The sequence below is a fragment of the Pleurodeles waltl genome, chromosome 7 (assembly GCF_031143425.1).
Source record: "Pleurodeles waltl isolate 20211129_DDA chromosome 7, aPleWal1.hap1.20221129, whole genome shotgun sequence".
Taxonomy (NCBI): Eukaryota; Metazoa; Chordata; class Amphibia; order Caudata; family Salamandridae; genus Pleurodeles; species Pleurodeles waltl.
In genome coordinates, this window is record NC_090446.1 from 1,035,421,410 (window position 1) to 1,035,440,873 (window position 19,464).

At 47.3% G+C, this 19,464-nt stretch overlaps 1 protein-coding gene across 4 annotated transcripts in view; it reads right to left on the reverse strand.

Annotated features, from left to right (window-relative positions):
- Window positions 1–284: 284 nt before the first annotated feature.
- The window catches only part of CEP112 (centrosomal protein 112), a 1,991,189-nt gene continuing 1,972,009 nt past the window's right edge, over window positions 285–19,464 (reverse strand). For 3 of the 4 annotated variants that reach the window (XM_069199881.1, XM_069199883.1, XM_069199880.1), the window contains 2 exons: window positions 14,750–14,814; window positions 1,125–1,494 (listed from right to left, as the gene is read on the reverse strand). In XM_069199881.1, the coding sequence (XP_069055982.1) occupies window positions 1,491–1,494; window positions 14,750–14,814 (69 nt within the window). In that variant the 3' untranslated portion in view covers window positions 1,125–1,490. Of the gene's footprint in view, window positions 1,495–14,749; window positions 14,815–19,464 lie in introns of all 4 variants that reach the window. The other variant, XM_069199882.1, reaches the window with a different exon arrangement.

Genomic DNA, 19,464 nt, shown 5'->3' on the forward strand with positions numbered 1-19,464 from the left:
TACCCCCTCTGAACCCATGTCATTTGTAAAGGGTATCCAGTCAATGGTATCAAGGCATTTTGGCTATTATAGAACAACCACACACCTGAAGGTCTCGAAAGCAGGGACGATCTGCAGCTTCATTTATTTAAATTATCATTTAAATTAGGCGTGTTACAGAAGCCTCAAATGAAAAGTCACTGCTTGAAACAGAGGAATATAAAAAGGAGCAAACAAAGCAATTGGCTCAATTTTCAGCCAACACAAACAAGTTCATATTCTAAATCATATCCTTCATTTTTTTTAAAATGCTTTCAAAACAGGTTGTTTTCAGCATTCATTAATAGAATCCACACTTTTTTTTTTTTTTTTTTAGCAGACCACTTAGACCCTGAAAAATCATGATTCGTATTGATACTCAGAGCCTTTTGTCTTTTTAGATGCTGGCACCACATGGGCTCCAAATGAAGTGTATACATTCTTGGATGATGAGTACGCTATTTCACAAATAAAGAATTTGTAGAGGAAATAGCATTTAATATATTCCTATAGGTATTCTGAGATCTCCTTTCACCCGTGAATAATGGTCTTGAATAATAAGGACGATTCTGTGATGGCGAAATTCAATTATATGATCTGGTGTAGTCACACTTTCCATCTTTACAAGTGAGCTCAGGATTTAGGAACTCCGTTCCAGACAGCCCGTATTAAAGGATGGTAAATGCTCTATTTTCTCAATGAACTCACCCAAGAAGGCATCTCAGAAACTCTTCATTTGAATCAATTTCATGAGCCTGTAGTGTAAGTGTCATCCACATAAATTTGAGGACTTATGTACTCTTCCGTGAAAAGATTTAATTTCTGAAGTGGGTGATGGACAATAAATCAGGGATCCACAAATACCTACCGTTATAAAGCCAATGATGTGTATGACATGAATCAACCTGAAATCCGGGCAGCCAAAGGGTCTGAAAGTGACGTAGCAGAATTAAAGGGTGGGATAGAGGTTTGTTATCATGGATGCTCCAAAAGAGAATTCATACAGCATACTTTCCAAGCATATAAATGTTATCGAGAAACGCAGAAAACAAAAACAAATAATACCAAAAACAAATAATATAAAATAATATTTTAATATGATTTGGAGGCACTGGAGTGTGAAAACGATGTAAAAATGTAAACATTTTTGGACAATATAAAAAGAATGTAAACTTGATTATATTCTCATGGTTAAAAATATGCTATGCCCCTGCGATTAGACTTTCTTTCGTCAATAAATACATAAATTCGCATGCAAATATTACGCTCATAACGAAAAAGGTAAAGTACAGGGAACATCATAAACCATTCAAGAAAATGAGATGGACAAAAATACTGACATGAATAGTGAGTGTTTCATATTTTTAAATCACAGGTTTTTTTTTGTCATAACAAAACCCATGACGAATCTCACAGTTTATTTTCAGTGGTCTGTGTCTTCTGCCTTCTGGGACATGATGTGATGCACCTATTTACCTGCGAAGTAAAGCAGAATTCCTTGTCACCAAAATTTTTTGGTAGGTATAACAATAAGTAATGAAAAAATATAAACAGATGGGCAGGATGTGGAAACGCGCAAGAAGGGGTCTCTCAGAAAAATGGTGCAGTATTGTGACATTTTAAAGCAAACAATGCATTTTTGGATTAGTGAAATTATTGTATCGCAGAGAATACTTGGAACAATTAAAAGGGGATATGATATTTTAAAGCACCATCTGTCTGGAACGTTGATTAAAATAGCATGTATGAGATTCATTCACTGGTTAAAAAGGACACTTGAAGGTTCTGAAAATAAACATTACCAGTAACAAGTGTTTGCTGCCCACCTCTGAGCCTTTGAATACTGCCAAATAACAGATATGTTTGCTAACCAGTTAAATAACTAGTATTTCATTGACTTCCGAACCAATAGAGGCCTCTGGTGTTCAGACTTGCCACAGTTAAACAAACATTGGCAACGCCGATAAGTCTTGCCTAATCAAGAGCTATTGGGCTTGGCAATGTGTTTTTGCCATGTTGTACACCTGCTGTTAGGCATGGCTAAAAGTTAGTGGTGTGGAGTGTCCTAGAGTAGAGTGGAGGTGGGATTAGAATGTTGTACACTGGATTTGTTTGAGTAGAGTGTCATCGAGAGGAGTAGAATTCAGTGGCTCGGTGGCAGAGAGTGTCATAGAGTCCAGTGTTGTAGAGTTCAGTGTCTTAAAATGGAGTGTCATTGAGTAGAGTGAGGTGGAATAGGATGAGTGGGAGCAATACCACTGACCTTGTCATTGAACTGCTCTGGGTCCTGTAGCTCCACCGGCAAGTACAGCCCTTGTTCCTCTGAACTCCTGACCTCTGTCAGGAGTTCGAGGCCCACCTCGTCCCGCAGGTTTCTGCCCGTGCCTCATCACTAGTGTCTAGTGGGAGAGCTCTGCTCTTCTACTAGGCTGCCCTTTGCGCCTCTTCTCCTTTTTCCTGCTTTGCTATTTGTGTGCTTTTTCTTCTGTGTCTGTCCCTTTTGTGCTCCTATTGTCTTTTGTCATTCACTTCTGAGTCTCCCTCTTTCCTCGTTTCTCTCTCCTCTCAATCCGCTCTCTCTCTCTCGCTCTCCCACCTCTCTCTCTCGCCTGTCGCTGCTGCCCCTGCGGCCCCACCCCCTCCTCTCTCTCGCGCTGAAATTTCGCTGCTGCTGCCCCTGCGGCCCGCCCCCTTTTTCGCGCCATTTTCCACCCCCGCTCCCACCTCCCAGCTGTCCTCTCCTCCCCCCTCCCTACTTAAAGGCAGGACGCAACCATCTCAGATGCATCCTACTCAACACCTACTCCGTCCATAAACATACCATCGAACTCTGGAACCAACTTGACTCAGCCTCCCCAGATGTTGCCTTCCTGACCGAGACCTGGATGAACCCCTCCTCAACGCCCGACTTCGCCATAGCCATCTCGGACGGTTACAAGATCACCCTTAAAGACCGCACCAACAGACCAGGAGGAGGCATCGCCATCGTCCTCAGGAATACCCTCAGAATCACAACCAGCACTGAAAACACCCTCAGTGCCACCAAAAACCTGCACTTCCAGATCCAAACCGATCCAAACACCACCCTCAGAGGGACCCTCATTTACACCCCCCCCCCCACCCGGGCCCTAACAGCAGTTCAGCGACTCCATCTCCGACGTCATCATCACGCACACCTTCGCATCCACAGGGTACATACTCCTCGGGGACCTGAACTCCCACTTCGAGAGCACCAACGACAACAACTCCACCACCCTGATCGACAACCTTGCCAACCTCGGCCTCAAGCAGCTCGTCATGACACCCACCCACTCCACAGGACACACACTCTGCCAGAAAAACACGTGTCCTTCAGCCACACCACCGAACTCCACTGGACCGACCAATGCTGCATCCACTTTTTCTTTGAGAAACCCACAACACACCATCACCCGCAGCAGATTCACCAGCTGATCACCACCCTTTTCCGGAATCCACCATTTGACACCACCGACACAGCATCCCGCAACCTCAGGCAATGGATCGACTACCTTCAAACAGTAGCACCGACAGAAAGGCCTTCTAGCTCACAGTCGACCTCCAAGTATCCAAGCAAACATGCTGAAGACTCGAGAAAAAGTGGTGCCAAGAACAGACACCGGACAACCACACAGCCTTCAAGAACGCCATCCGCAGACACCACCACCTCATCCGGACTGCCAAAGGAACAGCTTTCAAAGAACACATCAACAACAATGCACACAGCTATAAGGAGATCTTCAACATCGTGAAGGAACTCTCCAACCCTGGCTCCAACGTCAACAACATTCCACCATCGCAAGACCTCTGCGACTCCCTATCCACCTTCTTCTACGGCAAGATCGCAGACATCCATGACAGCTTCAATACCCAGACCCTCCATCAACCACCGACACCGATGACTCACCGCCCCCCAGCAACTCCAGCCTCCTGCTCTCCTGGACCCATGTCAACGACGACAACACCATCAAAATCATGAACACCATCTACTCTGGCTCACCATCCGACCCCTACCCTCACCACCTCTTCAACAAAGCGAGCTCCGTCATCACACTTCAACTCCGGAAGATCATCAACAGTTCATTCGAGAAAGCCACCTTCCTGGAGAGCTGGAAACATGCCAAGATCAACGCCCTCCTGAAGAAACCCATGGTGGACCCAAAGGATCTCAAGAACTTTCGGCCCATCTCCTTGCTCCCCTGCCCGGCAAAAGTCATCAAGAAAATTGTCAACAAACAACTGACCTGCTTCCTCGAGGAGAACAACATTCTAGACCCGTCCCAATCTGGATTCCGCAGCAACCTCAGCACCAAATCCGCCCTCATCGCCGCCACCGATGTCATCAGGACCCTACTTGACAACGGCAAAACCGCGGCCCTCATCCTCCTGGACCTCTCGGCCGCCTTTGACACCTTCTGCCACCACACACTACGCACAAGCATCTACGATGACAAAACTGAGGTCCTCATCCTCGGGTCCACCCTCTCCGTCTGCGACGACTCCTGGTGGCCTGCCACACTGGGAACCGCACCGACACCCACCGACCAAGCACGCAACCTGGGGTTCCTCCTGTACTCATCACTATCAATGACCCAGCAAGTCAACGTTGTCTCTTCCTCTGGCTTCAACACCCTCCGCATGCTTCGGAAGATCTACAAATGGATCCCCACCAGAACCAGAAGGACGGTCACCCAAGCCCTCGTAAGCAGCAGACTGGACTACGGCAACGCCCTCTACGCAGGAACCACGGCCAAGCTCCAGAAAAGACTGCAACGCATACAGAACGCCTCCGCACGCCTCATCCTGGACGTACCCCCGCCACAGCCACATCACAGCCTACCTGAGAGACCTGCATTGGCTCCCCTTCAACAAGAGAATCACATTCCACGCTCATAAAGCACTGCACAACACCGGACCAGAATACCTCAGACGGCTCTCCTTCTACACCCTGACCCGACAGCTTTGCTCCGCTGACCTTGCCCTCGCCACCGTCACACGCATCCACAGAACAACCGCCGATGGCAGATCGTTCTCCCATCTCGCTGCTATGAAGTGGAACACTCTTCCTATCCACCTGCGACAGACACAGGACCCACTAACCTTCAGGAGACACCTCAAGACATGGCTGTTCTAACAGTAGCAGCACCCCACCTTGAGACCCTCATGGGTGATTAGTGCGCTTTACAAATGCTTTGATTAATTGATTGATTGGGATGAGGTAGTGGGATGGATTGGAATGGAGTAGATCGGGGTGGATTAGATTGGGGTAGAGTGGGTTGGATTGAGTGGTGTGGATTGGAGAGGGTAGACTGGATATGAGCGGGTTTGACTTAAGTGGGGTGAGGTGGATTTGATTGGAGTGGATTGGAGTGGGGTAGATTAGATTGGTTTGTGGTGTGTGGAATGGTTGGAAGCGATAGGACTGGGGTGTTGTGGGGTGGGTTGGATTAGAGTAGGTGGTTTGGAGTGGTGTGAATTAGAGTGCAGTGGGATGAACTAGACTGTACTGGGGGTAGATTGGACCGGACTGGGGGAATGATTGGGCTGGAATGGGATGGGATGGGATGGTTTCGAGTGGGGTGGGTGGATTGGAATGTGGTGAGCTGGACTGAGTGGGGTGGACCGAAAAAGGGTACAGTGGATTTGTTTGAAGTGACTTGGAGTAGAGGGGAGTGGTTTGGACTGCAGTGCATTGGAGTGGGATAGTCTGGAAGGGGTTGATTAGACTGGAGTGGGGGGCAGACTGTAATTGGGCGGGGTGGACTGTGGTAAGGTGGGTTGGATTATGGTGGAGTGGACTGGATTGGAGTGGGGTAGAATGCATTTAGGTGGGGTGGATTGGAGTGGGGTGAAATAGAGTGAGGTGCAAATTAGAGTGGGACAGATTGGAGTAGGGTGGATTGGACTGGAGTGTGTTGGAATGAAGTGAGGTGGAATGGAATGAGGTGGAATGGAGTGGGGTGGATTACAGTAGATTGGATTGCCATGGGGTGGGGTGGATTGGAGTGGAGTAGATTGGATTGCAGTGAGGGGATTGGATTGGAGTTAGGTGGATTGGATTGACTGTGGTGGATTGAATTGAGGTGGGTTGGGGTGAGCTGGGTGGACTGGAGTGGGGTAGACTGGGTTTGGATTGGGGAGGTCTGCGTTGGATTGGAGTGTAGCGAATTGGAATGGAGTGGGGTAGATTGTATTGGGGTGAGGTGGATGGGATTGGTGTGAGGTGGATTGCAGTGGGTGGATTGAATGGGGCAGACTGGAGTAGATTGTTTTGGATTGGAGTGGGGTAGATTGTTTTGGACTGGTGAGGTGCACAGTGGAGTGGGTGGATTGTTTTGCACTGGAGTGGGGCAGACTTTTGGACTGAAATAGGGGAGACAGTCTTGGGTTGGTGTGAGGCAGACTGGAGTGGAGCAGATTGTTTTGGATTGGAGTGAGAGGATGGTGGTGGATTGGAGTGGACTGGATTGGTGTGGGGTGGATTGAATTGGAGAGGGTGGACTACAGTGGGGTGTTTTGGATTGCAGTGGGTCAGACTGGAGTGGGGCAGATTGTTTTAGATTGGAGTTGGATGGATTGGAGTGGGGCCGATTGTTTTAGTTTGAAGTAGAGCAAATTGGAGTTGGAAGATTGTTTTAGATTGGAGTGTGGTAAATTGTTTTGGACTAGAATGGGGCAGATGGGCGTGGGATGGTTCAGAGAATGGCAGATTGCTTTGGACTGGAGTGGGGCAGATTGGAGTGGGCCGGATTGAGCTGGGCAGACTTTTGGATTGGAGCTGGACAGATTAGAGTGGGGCAGATTGTTTTGGAGTGGGCGGATTGGACTGGGTCAGACTGGAGTGTGGCAGATTGTTTTTGATTGGAGTGGGGCAGATTGTTTTGGATTGGAGTGGGGCAGATTGTTTTGGATTGCAGTGAGGCAGATTGTTTTGGATTGGAGTATTGCAAATTAGAGAGGAACAGATTGAGTTGTGTGGGTTCGGAGGACTGGAGTGTGGTGGATTGAATTGGGGTGAGTGCTTTGGACTGCAGTGGGATGGTCTGTTATAGTGTGGGGTAGACTGCAGTGAGTAAGGCAGATTGGAGTGGAATGCACTAGGGTATATTGCATAACCAAGTGTTCAATCATAATTTCTGAAATTACATTTAGGAAAGAAACAATGTTGTTTTGCAATATTGAGTACAAGATAATCCTCATCTTTTTAGAACAGCACCCACGAGCAAAAAGCAAAAGCAAACATGAGTACAATGTGCAAAAAGAAGACTTGGCAAAATAAAAGAAAGTTAACCACAGAAAGAATAAATCTTTGCAACTTTGTTTGTCCTGCTGGGCATTTTTTACCAGTCACAAACCTTCTGTTTTCAGGGCCCTAGAAGTTAAAGAGAAGTACTTCAATCATGTCAGTTGCAGCGGACAGGCACTGATTAAGTTGAATCAATCAGTGTGTGGTCCCTGCTCCAGAGAGAAGACAGGAAATTATGTTTGGCCAGCAGTGACAAATTACGAGGCTGTAAAGAAGAATGCCAGGCAAGCCAACAAAGGGTAAGAAACGGGTGGGCTCCAAACCCTTACTTTTACCAACAGTGTCTCACAAGCGACACACATGCACTTGCGCATGCTCTCACAGGCTCAACCATAAAACGGGGAACTGACAACTAAAAATAAAATAAAAAATTGTTTCCCGAATACTTTTTGTTTAAATTTCGGAGTGGATACATATCATGAATCATGGTTGAACACCAGCTCATATGCCCAAACCTTAACCCTCTTCAAATCTATTGACTGAGGCATCTTTTGACTCTGCCTATGATTTGCATATGGTTTTACATTTGAGTGAGGCGAGGGTCAAGTAACTGCCACAAAATGTCATATGCAGGGGACAGGAAGCAGAAATATGAGGCAGATCTGTTGTTTTTTACCATGGTCAAAGGCAAAAATATGTGCCCTACTGGGCCACATGAGTGGTAGGTTGGGTAAGGCACCCACAAGATATGAGCAACACAAAAGGATGATGGACGGAGTGCTGAACAATGCAAACTCTCACCCCCAGTCACAGATCTGGGTTTAATCCATTGTTCTTTTGCTCACCATGCCACCCCAGTTTGGACCCAGTCATATGCAAATCAGTCTTGACCCTGTTCCTCCTGGGAACAATCCAGCCCGACTGCCAAGCAAGGTACTCCCTGGACCGGAAACAAGCATCCTGGGGCTGGTGTCAGCCTTCATCAGCCAGGTAAGCTTGAATCCAGTGGCACAGTGAGCACGGGACCCACATCTGACCATACCCTTCCCACTTAGGGCAACTTTAGCAACACAAAAGGATGATGGACGGAGTGCTGAACAATGCAAACACTCACTCCCAGTCACAGATCTGGGAAGGGTATGCCTTGACTAGGCAAGTAAATTGAGACAGAAATCACAGCTAAATTAGAATGCTTTTTATCCAAAGCTACTGAAAATTGTATATCTTTTTGTGTAGTGAGAAAGTTTGAGATTGGTACTGCTGGCTACGTTGACCTTTGATCTTTGCACCTGCCCCTTAATTGGGTAACAGAATATATGTTTTGCATGATTTCTGCATGCATGCTTACAGGCTTGTGATGTTTTTAAAAGATTGTATTACTGTCCTGCTTGCTAACATAAAACACTGAAGACTTAGGGCCTGATTTAGATATTGGCTGAGGGGTTACTCTGTCACAACGGTGACAGATATACTGTCCGTCGAAATCTAAATCCCGTAGGCCAGATTTAGATTTGGCAGATGGGATATCCATCACTGTTGTGAAGGAGTCACCCCTCTGCCAATATCTAAATCAGGCCCTCATTGTCTATCAGTATCTGAAAGTAGCCGAACCTTAATATTCTGTACTTGTCGGAGGAAGATCTTGAGAGCAATCGTCCTTTCTATGCTCAACAATATTTGAGAAAAAAAGAACAGAGCTGGGTACCCAAAATCTCACCTATGAATTGAATGCACTAAAATGGAACAAGAAAATATTTCTTATTCCTCAAAGAGAAATCCAATTTGTGAAAAGCATGATTGTTGCTGAACGATTTTTCAATACTATTCCTGGTGAGCACATCTTGACAAACCAGTCCCTCAAATATAGGTAAAGGAGATGTCCATTATGATGGCGGTGGCCACAGCCACATTCTCTGTAAACAGATTCAAAGGAAAAGACTTTGAAATTAACATAAACCTCATTTATTTCTTATGATGCTTGCAAACCAAACACTGACATAAACATTCTGGAGGTCCTGTGAAAACAATAAGTGCTGGGTGAAAGACTTAAAGGACTCGCTGCTAAGTCACAGCCTTGGATTCTTTCTGCAGAGCAATTTGTTCAACTGACAAAGGGTTACGTTTTTTCCAATATTTTCTTCAGAATAAGGAATTATTAACTCCTCTCTGGCTAAGGGAAAATACCTAGTGCTATTTTTCACATTAAAGAAGATAAAGAGCTTCAAGGCTTCCTCAGGGATAGTAAACACTACATTAAGTGCAATTTCAATTACAATCTCCTTCATCAGGATGTTTGTGGAAGGCTGGTGTTTAGAAAGGTCAGAGGGAAGCTTTTTTAAAGAGGCAGGTGTTACTCTTGTTTTAAAACCTGCAGGACCCACTGGTCTACGATTATGGCTTCCACTTTTTGAAGAGATTTATCACATATCCCATGACTAGAGTCCTGGGTCACAATCAAAGGATTCAGAGAATTGTTGCTGATGTTGGCATAGAGAAAGCTAAAATAAATACAGCTGATTGATGCCCTCATCCCCCACCACTCCTCCTCATGGGTTAGAAGGATTGCTTTTGCTGGGGCTACAGAGGAGTTTGCCACTGATGCGCAAACTTGATAGAATGCACTTTCTACGGACTCTCCTGGAGGGAACTCTAGCACGCAAATGTTTTGAAATTGCAAGCTCTTGACAGTGGTAAATAGATCTAGCTTCACAGGCCCTACTGTTCGAAGATGCCTAGTGCGCCCTCCAGATGGAGATGCCATCTGTGATCTAGCAGTCGATCCCTGCTCAGCTCTTCCAACCTTCTCAGGTGCTTGGCCGCCAGAAAGATCTGCTGCTGGTCTAACTAACTCAAAAAACGCAAGGCCACCTGAAACAGGATCCAGGACTCCACTATGCCCTGCTTATTGCAGTACCATATGTCAGTCGGTTTGTCCAGGAGGGCCTCCACCAGCCTCCCTCTGATGGTTGGCAGGATGGCTTTCAGAGTCAGCTGGAATGCACATGGCTCCAAAACACTGTTATAGTGCTCAGCGAAAAGAGGCTTCAGATCTCCACCTATCCCCAACAGCCACTCCAGCCTACAAGTAGCACATCTGTCACAAATGTGAAAACTAGGTGGGGAAGAGAGAGCGGCCTTAAGCAGTTTAGGTTGAAATTTTTCTGGCATCATAGAAAATTACAAGCCCTCTCCTGATGGAATAAGAGAAACAGACATGGTGACGGGCCCAGTGAAAATGAGGTTCTACTGCAGGGCCTGCATATAACATGTGCCATATGGGAAAGGAGGATTCATGAGGCCAGAAACCCAAGAAGCCTCATAACCATCCTCACCGAGACCCAGGACTGAGACCAAAACATCAGGATCATATCAAATTCATATTGAATCAGTGGTGGAAAGGCTCTGAATGCCACCCCGTTGAGGATAGCCCCTATGGATAGAAGTCTTTGCACAGGGCTCAGGTGGGACTTCGGCTCACAGAGGAAAAAATCCTTGTGAGGTCAAGCGAATGTTTGTCGTTCAGAGGTTGTCTGTAGCATTGAAGTATTGATTAGCTAGTAATCACGGTATAGGAATATATTTAATCCTAAACTCCGAAGATGAGCTGCGACTACTTCCAACACTGTTGTGAGCACTTCAGAAGCTGTGATGAGGGCGAAGAGCAATATGCAAATTGCATCTTTTCCAACCCCACTGTGCACAACAGGTAGAATCTGTTGTACTGCAGGAATGTTGTATAAAGATACGTGACCTGCAGGAGGTAGGACACCATCCAATCTCCAGAATCTAGAGAATAGAGGATCTGTACATGAGTGAGCATTTTGAGCTTGTCTTTTTTCAGAAAGGTGTTCAATGGCCTGAAGTCAAGCATTTGGCCTGAGGCCTCTGTGCTTCTTCAACATAAGGAAGTACCTAGGGTAACAACCAGCGTTCCTCTCTGAGTCAAGCACTCATTCAGCGGCACCCTTAGCCAGTAGGATTTTGACATTCTAACATCAAGAATGAGGTGTGGTCTGCCAAAACGGGTTCTGGTATGGATGAATATGAGGCGGTGAGGAAATGATAGGTAGGGTGCAGCCCCTTTAAACAATCTGTAAAACCCATTAGTCTGATGGATTTCTACTTAGAAAGGAAATGAGAGATCCTGCCCTATACCGGCTGTCTTTGGGTCTGAAAAGGCAAATGAAAGCCACTTGGGTGCTGACACAGCTGAGGTGGAGGAAGCAGATAAGTGCTGGCTCTGATGGAATGAAAGGATTTGACTGCCCCCATGTCTTCTGCCTGGACAAGGCTAAGCCAGATGCTACATCAACTGAGACAGTTGACATTTCCGGTAAGCTAGGCTTCTGAAGTAACCCCTAGACCTTCTGAACTGTTGGTGGCATTGGAAGACTGATGGCAATAACCCCAAGGAGTCATGCTGTGGAATAACTATCTTCACATTGTTCAAGAGCTGAATCAGTCATTTCCACAAAAAGTCAACACCCATGAGGGATGACTGATTGCAGAAAATCCAGTTGTCTGCAATTAAGCATGTCATCTAAGCACTACACTGTTGTTGATAGTGCAACCTATGCTATCAGTGGTATCCAGACCAGCAGTCAGTACATTTTCTGCTGCATCCTGAGTCATTTGGGCAAGAGATGTCATGAGGTCTTCTGGGACGACCAGCAAGATCCCACAGGCCATTTCCCATAAAGCGTGGATGATTATGCCCAGAAGGCACACTGCACTTGAGGAGGGTAGAGCCAGTGTAGTTGACAAAAACATATTTTTTGCCAAATGTGTCATTCTCTTTTAGTGGGTTCAAGGAAAGGGCATTTGGATTCACTTTACTTTTCAATTCCAGCCCTACAAGGCTTTCGGGCATAGGATGATCTGTCACAGAATTAGGGTTTCCAGGGGTTGGTCTGTGCCACATGGTCACAGGTCTAATGACTGGAGGGATTGAGCTTGAGCTTTGACTGAGAGGCTTTGAAGGGGTCTGTGAGTGTCTTGCTAACTAACAATAAAGGATCTGAAAAAACAGCCCTGCTTTTGGGCAGTATTTCAGTCATTAAAATGCCTTTGCTTTCAACTGTAGTTGTGAATGTAGCACCTCTGCAGATCTGCATGCAACTACTGCAAAGGAGGCACTTTCTTACAGTTTGGTAGAAAAGGTGGTGAATCTAGCTTGGTCTCAGCGAAGTTCTGTATCCCACTGGCATTCGGTACACTAGGTAAAATGATTTATCAGTGCATTAAGGGGGCACAGATTGCTCACATGGTTATCATCATTCATCAAAATGGTACCAAATATGTCCTTTGCCTCTGGTAATAGCGATATCAAGGGGGGGCTCAGGATCAAGCAGAATGACTACTAGCTACACAATGCTAACTTCATTGCGAGATATAAACCTGATGTGGCCTGACTTTGGTTCAGAGTCAGAGACCTGTGTCGGGATCAGATCCAGCACTCAAGCACCTGTGCTGGCAGAGTGAGCAGTGCTGCATGCATATAAGTGATTGGTGTGAACTTGGGGAGCCAGAATGGAAACTTAGACTTGTCGTAAAGAGCCTAGAAGTGGGTCTGGAGGCACCAGGGGAGGGCTCGCTGGTGGAAGTCCTACTGGCGGCCCCTGTTGCTTTGTGGGGCCCAAAGAAGCATCACTGGGAGCCGGCAGTATCTGAAAGATCTGCACCATGGCCTACTTGAAGGCCTCTGATTTGCTCTGAGGTCGGTAATGGCCCAGAGAATTTGTGGAATGCTGGAATCAACTGCGGCACCAGATCGGATTAAGAAGAAGCTGGAGGCGAGGTACCTTTTGAAAACTGCCCTCACAACCTCTCCCCTAACTTTCAGTGGGGGGATGGAGCCAAGTCCCACTTGTCTCTCTTACATTTATGGCATGTTTCTCACTTTGACTTACCTGGAGACTTCAAGCGAGAACGGAACATCATATGGGTCTGCCCCAGAAGGGACCCGCGATGTGGAGAGGCACCAAGACCACTGTTTCAAATGTGAACACTTTTTTTTGCTCTGAGACGTGGAGTTCTCCTCCCCATTTGATCCTCTTCGGATTCATTAGGGCATATTTCTCACACAACTTGAAGTATTGACCAGAGCCCAGACACCGAAGGCACATGTTGTGTAGATCTGTAAACGGCATCTACTTCCACCAGTTGAAGCGCAACTTAAATCCTGTTGTTTTCAAGGAGATACCATCCCTAACACGCTGTATGAAATGTTTTTACTTTTTTGGAATTGTCAGAGACTGACTGAGGACCAGATCTGTGATGAAGGCTGTGGAAAAAAAGAACTCATGTCAGCGCACAGGGGTGGTTCTTATATGTACAGGATTGCCATGGAGTCATAACTCACAACCTCCTGCCACGCATAAGTCATCGCTGGAAAAAAATTCTAGATCCATTTTTACTCCTTGGTTATTCTAAAGTTGGAATATGCAATTAGAAGTAGCCATCAGAAAACCGGTGTATTTTGCTATGAACCTGTACAGGTCACTAGATAGTACCAGAACCTGACTGCTAGGTTCATTGTTTATATTAGATTTGGCTCATCTAATTGGAAAGGATCTGTATTAGTGGTAAATGTGCCTGACCCATATTATCCGAATTGTGGAATACCAGTGCAGCCTTAAATAGGCTTGTGCTGAGCCTTGTTCCTTAGGGGTGGAAATTGCTCGCCTTCTGCTGGCACCTAACCTAAAACATTTTAAGTTTGGTGTATGTGCAAAGTCTCTGATGAGTGTTCTTTAAAAAGGGAAAGGATCGTTTAGACCGGTCTGTTGGAAGGTGCAGTTTTCTTTAAAGAAGTATTCTCGCTGTGATAAGAAAGGCGCACCCTCTGCACGAGTAAAGTTTGTGATGTGCCCTGTAAGATAACATGATCTTCACTGCGAAACGAATGATTCAATCATTGAGATATTTGATGTCTGGAATAATTTATGACAGTACAAGGGAAAGTTAATGGACCAGGCCGAATGCTTTATATGAATCATTTATGCTTGGGGGCTAGAAGACGTTTTTTGCTTTCCTCCGGCCCTGGCTTCAGTGCTTATAGTGCAGTAATTTATTTTGGAGTATGGGGACTTTTCAGAGACAATGAAGAAACTTGCCAAGGATCCTACACTTTGATGTTCTGGCCTGTGCTCGTGACTCCTGCGTCACCCTATTAGGCCGTGAGACAAGTAGGCCGCATCCAGCAGCTGCGCGCGGGGCTTTTGTTTCATCAGGACTGGAGGCCTGCGAGGCACCTGCAGGTGCTTTAATCTCATCCCACTGAGCCCTGACTAAGCGCTGCGGTTAGGCTAGGAGGGGGCGCGCTCAAAGACGCGGCTTGTTTACACAAAACCAGGAGCTACTTTAAAAATGAAACTGTGTTTTGGCTTTCTAATGAAGGTTTAGCGCCTCAGCAGCTGAGGTGCGCAGGTGTGGAGGGGTACAAATTGACCCAAATAAGGAACCTACCTTCTGGATTTGTACAGGCTCAGTTCTTCCTGAAGGACACTGGCTCGCTTCTGCAGAAAGTTTACCTACAAATAAACCACAAGACGAGACATTACAGGTGTGCAAAACGAAAGGTATGAGCAGTCAGGATTATGTGTAATCTTTTTTTATTACTGTTATTATTATATACGACCTACCACACAGGCTGCAATGTGGGTGGGTTCAAGATGTAGCGACGAGAAACGACCTTGCTACTAATGTGGGTGTTTTCAGTAATCGCAATCGCTCTGAACAACGTTAAGGGAACCTCTAGGGCAGCAACCAACCCGTAGGAACTGTACGTTACCAATTACCAACCTCCAATGACAAGCGGTAACCATGGGAAGCAGCAACCAATGTGTGCATCACAACTGCTAGGGTTCCGTTGTTTAAGCATCCCCATCTGTCCGTGCCCCACAGTCGCTGGTCCCCTTGTGGAAGCACTTCAAGCCTGTGCAATGTCAGGCTGTCTTTTTACACTCCCTTACAGTCCAAAGGATAAAATGTCAAACACACTTCCCCCAAATATTCGAAGTAAATCTTTCTCCCTTCGAACTTCTGTAGGTACTTCTATGCCTCTCCAGTAAGTTTCAGAGTGAGCATCCAAATACAGGCACTTCAATAGGCATGGTCAGGTGTGGGGCGCTTAAGCAGTCAGAACACTGGCAATAAGTGGAGCACACAGTGGATTTCAGGGCCTCTGCATGCACTTTGTTTGTGGTTGTGAAGTACAAGTTACTTACCCTTGGTAATGAAATATATGGTAGAGACATTTTCTAGTTGCGGATTCCTTACCTTAATCAGACTGGATCTGGAGATTTCTTCTTCAAGCAATACCCTAGCGCGTCGGTGGTGGCATCGGTCGACTCTGCAGGCGTCGCTGGCAATCTAGTCGCGGTGATGACGTCAGGAGTAGTCGTCACGGCCCAGTGACGTCAGTTTCTTTTAACGACTTCCCACGTCAAAGCGCAGAGCCGCTAAGAACACTGAGATTGGTGCGCCAAAGCTAAGGACCTAAAGGGGGAATCCCTGTCCCAAGAAATCAGTTTGCAAGCAGGGAGGATGTGTGGGTCGGTAAGGAATCTGCAACTAGAATATGTCTCTACCAGATATTTTGTTACCAAAGGTAACTAACTTGTACATCTGATAGAGACTTCTAGTTGCAGATTCCTTACCTTAGAATAGATATCCAAGCAATGCCATCCTCGGAGGTGGGCTGCAAACCAACATCATACTAGAAAGTCTTGCAAGATCGAACGATTAAAGTAGCCGTCCCGACGGACCTGACTGTCCAGGCAGTAATGTTTGGCAAACGTGTGCAGGCATGCCCACGTAGCCACCTGGCAGATATCCAGGACAGGAACTCTGCATGCTAATGCAGTGGAAGCAGCAGTTGCTTTGGTGGAATGAGAGTGCAAGCCCTCAGGGGGTTACTTCTTGGCCAAAGCATAGCACATCTTGATGCAAAGATGTATCCATCGAGAGATGGTACATTTTTGCACCGCCTTCCCTTTCTTTGCACCCACATTCCCGACAAAGAGTTGATCGTCCACCCGGAAATCTTTAGTACGATTTAGATGCAACACCAAGGCTCTTTTTGGGTCCAGATGGTGGAGTCTCTACTCCTCATGAGAAGGATGTGGGAGTGTGTAAAAAGTAGGCAAGGTGATGGACTGGCCTACATGAAAAGGCGTAACAACCTTGGGGAGGAAGGAAGACTTAGTGCGCAACACCACTTTGTCAGGGTGCACAGACAAGAATAGAGGCTTTGAAGAAAGAGCTTGTAGCTCACTCTGTGAGCAGAAGTGATGGCAACAAGAAAGACAGTTTTGAAAGTGAGGAGCCGTAAAGGGCAATTGTGCATCAGCTCAAAGGGAGTACACATTAAATAAGTAAGGACAAGATTGAGCTCCCACTGAGGCATGACAAAGGGAGTGGGAGAAAATAAATGGGTTAGACCTTAAAGGAATCTATTGAAAACAGGAGCTTTAAAGAGTGAGGGCTGATCAGGTAGCCTAAGAAAGGCCAAAATGGCCGATAAATACCCTTTAACGGTGCCCAAAGCAGAGACCTGCTGGGCCTAAGAAAGAATGAACAAAAGAACCTCAGATAGAGGAGCCGAGAGGTGATCAACAGATTTGTTGGTACACCATGCCACAAATTTATGCCAACAACAGGAATATACCGTTTTGGTAGAAGGACGCCTGGCTGTCAAGATAACATCGCAGACTTCAGGTGGAAGATCAAAAGTTGTCAACTGCTGCCGCTCAATCTCCACGCATGAAGGCGGAGATAGGACAGGTTCGGGTGGAGAGCCGTCCCCTGTTGCTGTGACAGAATCCGCCCTCAGAGGCAGTGTGAATGGAGGATCGGTGGCCATGCTCAATAGCTCTGGATACCATACTCTCCATGCCCAGTCCGGAGCCACAAAGATAACTTGGGCCCGGTCGTTCCTGATCTCCTTGAGAACTCTGGGCAGAAGCGGTATAGGAGGAAAGCCGGAAAGGAGGCCGGAGTTCCACTCAAGACGAAAAGCATCTCTGAGTGAGTGCTGCCTTAGAAACTACAACGTACAAAACAGCTGGCATTGGGCGTTCTCTGCAGAGGCGAACAGATCTAACCAAGGCTCTCCCCACTGCTGAAAGAGACCTTGTGCCACCTCCGGATGGAGATGCAATTTGTGTTTGGCGTGCATCGTCAGCTGAGTTTGTCCGCTCTGGCGTTGAGAGAGCCCACCAGATGTTGAATCACCAGGGAATGCCCTGATGTTCCAGCCATGTCCAGACGTGTGGTGCCTCCTGACAAAGTGTCCAGGACCCTACCCTGCCCCACTTGCACTACATTCCCTTTGAAGGAAGGAAGAAATGCTCGCAATGCAAGCCTGATCGCCCAGAGCTCCAGAAGATTGATATGGAGCTCAGACTCTGCCGGAGACTAGAGGCCTCTGATCTCTGCCTTTCCCATGTGGCCACCCCAACCCAGAAGTGACGCATCTGTCACTATGGTTAGATCTGGCCGAGGGATGGAGGGAGAGGGATCTGCCGTGGACACAATGCAGATTTGAAATCCACCACTGCTGGTCTTGCGCAGTTCCATCCGAGATCTGGACCATGTCAGAGAAATTCCCCTGACGCTGCACCCACTGGAACTTCAAGTCTCACTGCAGAGCCCACATATGCCATCTGGCATGTGTTACTAGCAGGATGCAGGAGGCCATGAGGCCCAGCAGCCTCAGAGTCTGTCTCTCCGAAACCCAAGACAGAGGCTGAAAGATCGGAATCATAGCCTGAATATCATGGAATCGCCTTTTGGGAGGATAAGTCCAAAACTGCACTGTGTCCAGAACAGCTCCGATGAAAGGGAGCGTCTGAGAGGGAGTCAGGTTTGACTTTGGCACGTTGATAGTGAACCCCAGCATGTGCAGGAGGCTCCCCATAGTCTGAAGGTGGGAGATGACTTTCTGGTGCGAGTCCGCCTTCAACAGCCAGTTGTCGAGGTAGGGAAAGACTGAGACCCCTAACCTGCGCAGATGAGGTGCAACCACCGGTATCACTTTTGTGAACACACGAGGGGTGCTGGAAAGGCCAAAGGGGAGCACGGTAAACTGATAGTGCTCATGACCTACCATGAATTGCAGGTAACGTCTTTGGGAAGGCAGGATAGGAATGTGAAAATACACATCCAGTAGGTCCAATCCTGTCTCCTGGGTCTAAGGCAGACAGGACCTGAGCCAGGGTGAGCATTTTGAATTTCTCCTTCTTGAGTAGGTAATTGAGGTCCCGAAGGTATAGGATAGGACGTAAGCCCTTGTCCTTTTTCGGCACCAGAAAGTAGCGGGAATAACAACTACAACCTACTTCTGGCACGCGGACCTTCTCTATGGCTCCCTTGGCCAAGAGAGCCGCAACTTCCTGGAGGAGAAGTGCCAAATGATGCTCCGGAAGATGGCTGAATGATGGAGGCATGGCTGGTGGGGCAGATTTGAAGGGTAGGGAATAGCCCTTTTCGAACTATCTGCCAAACCCACCTGTCTGTAGTGATGGATTCCTAGTGGGGTAGGTAATGGCGAATCCTGCCGCCAACTGGATCGGAGTGAGGGGACGGACTAGGAGGGTTTGGAGGCTTCAGCAGGGGCAGGGGAGGACTGGGCAGACCCAGTCCCACGCCCACGTGGGATTCCGTGTCCCCGGCCATGCAACGGCTAAACAGCACGGGTGGCACGGTGGCTGTGTTGGGGGATGTGACAGGGAGACCCTTCCGTGGCCACGAAAGGGGCAAAAGGTAGGCTATTGGGGACAAGGGGCAGCGGAAAGTCCAAGGGGCCAAGCCGTGGACCGGGAGTCCTTGAATCTCTGCAAGGCAGAGTCTGCCTTGACTCCAAAGAGACGGGAGCCATCAAAGGGCATCTAAAAACAGACTGTTGGACATCCCCCAACCAGGCGTGGCATGTCAAGGCCAACAACGTAGAAACCGATCTGCCCAGAGAGTCAGTCGTGTCCAGCCCACATCTGTTTGTGAACTTTGTTGCATCTCTCCCATCAGTGACCGCTTGGGAGACGATAGCACGGGCCTCCTCCGGTACCTGCGGCAGAACTTCCGCAACCGTATCCCACAGAGAGTGGGTATAGCGGCCCAAAAGGCATGCAGTGTTCATGGACCGCAGGATGAGACTGGAGGAAGAAAACATCTTCTTCCCA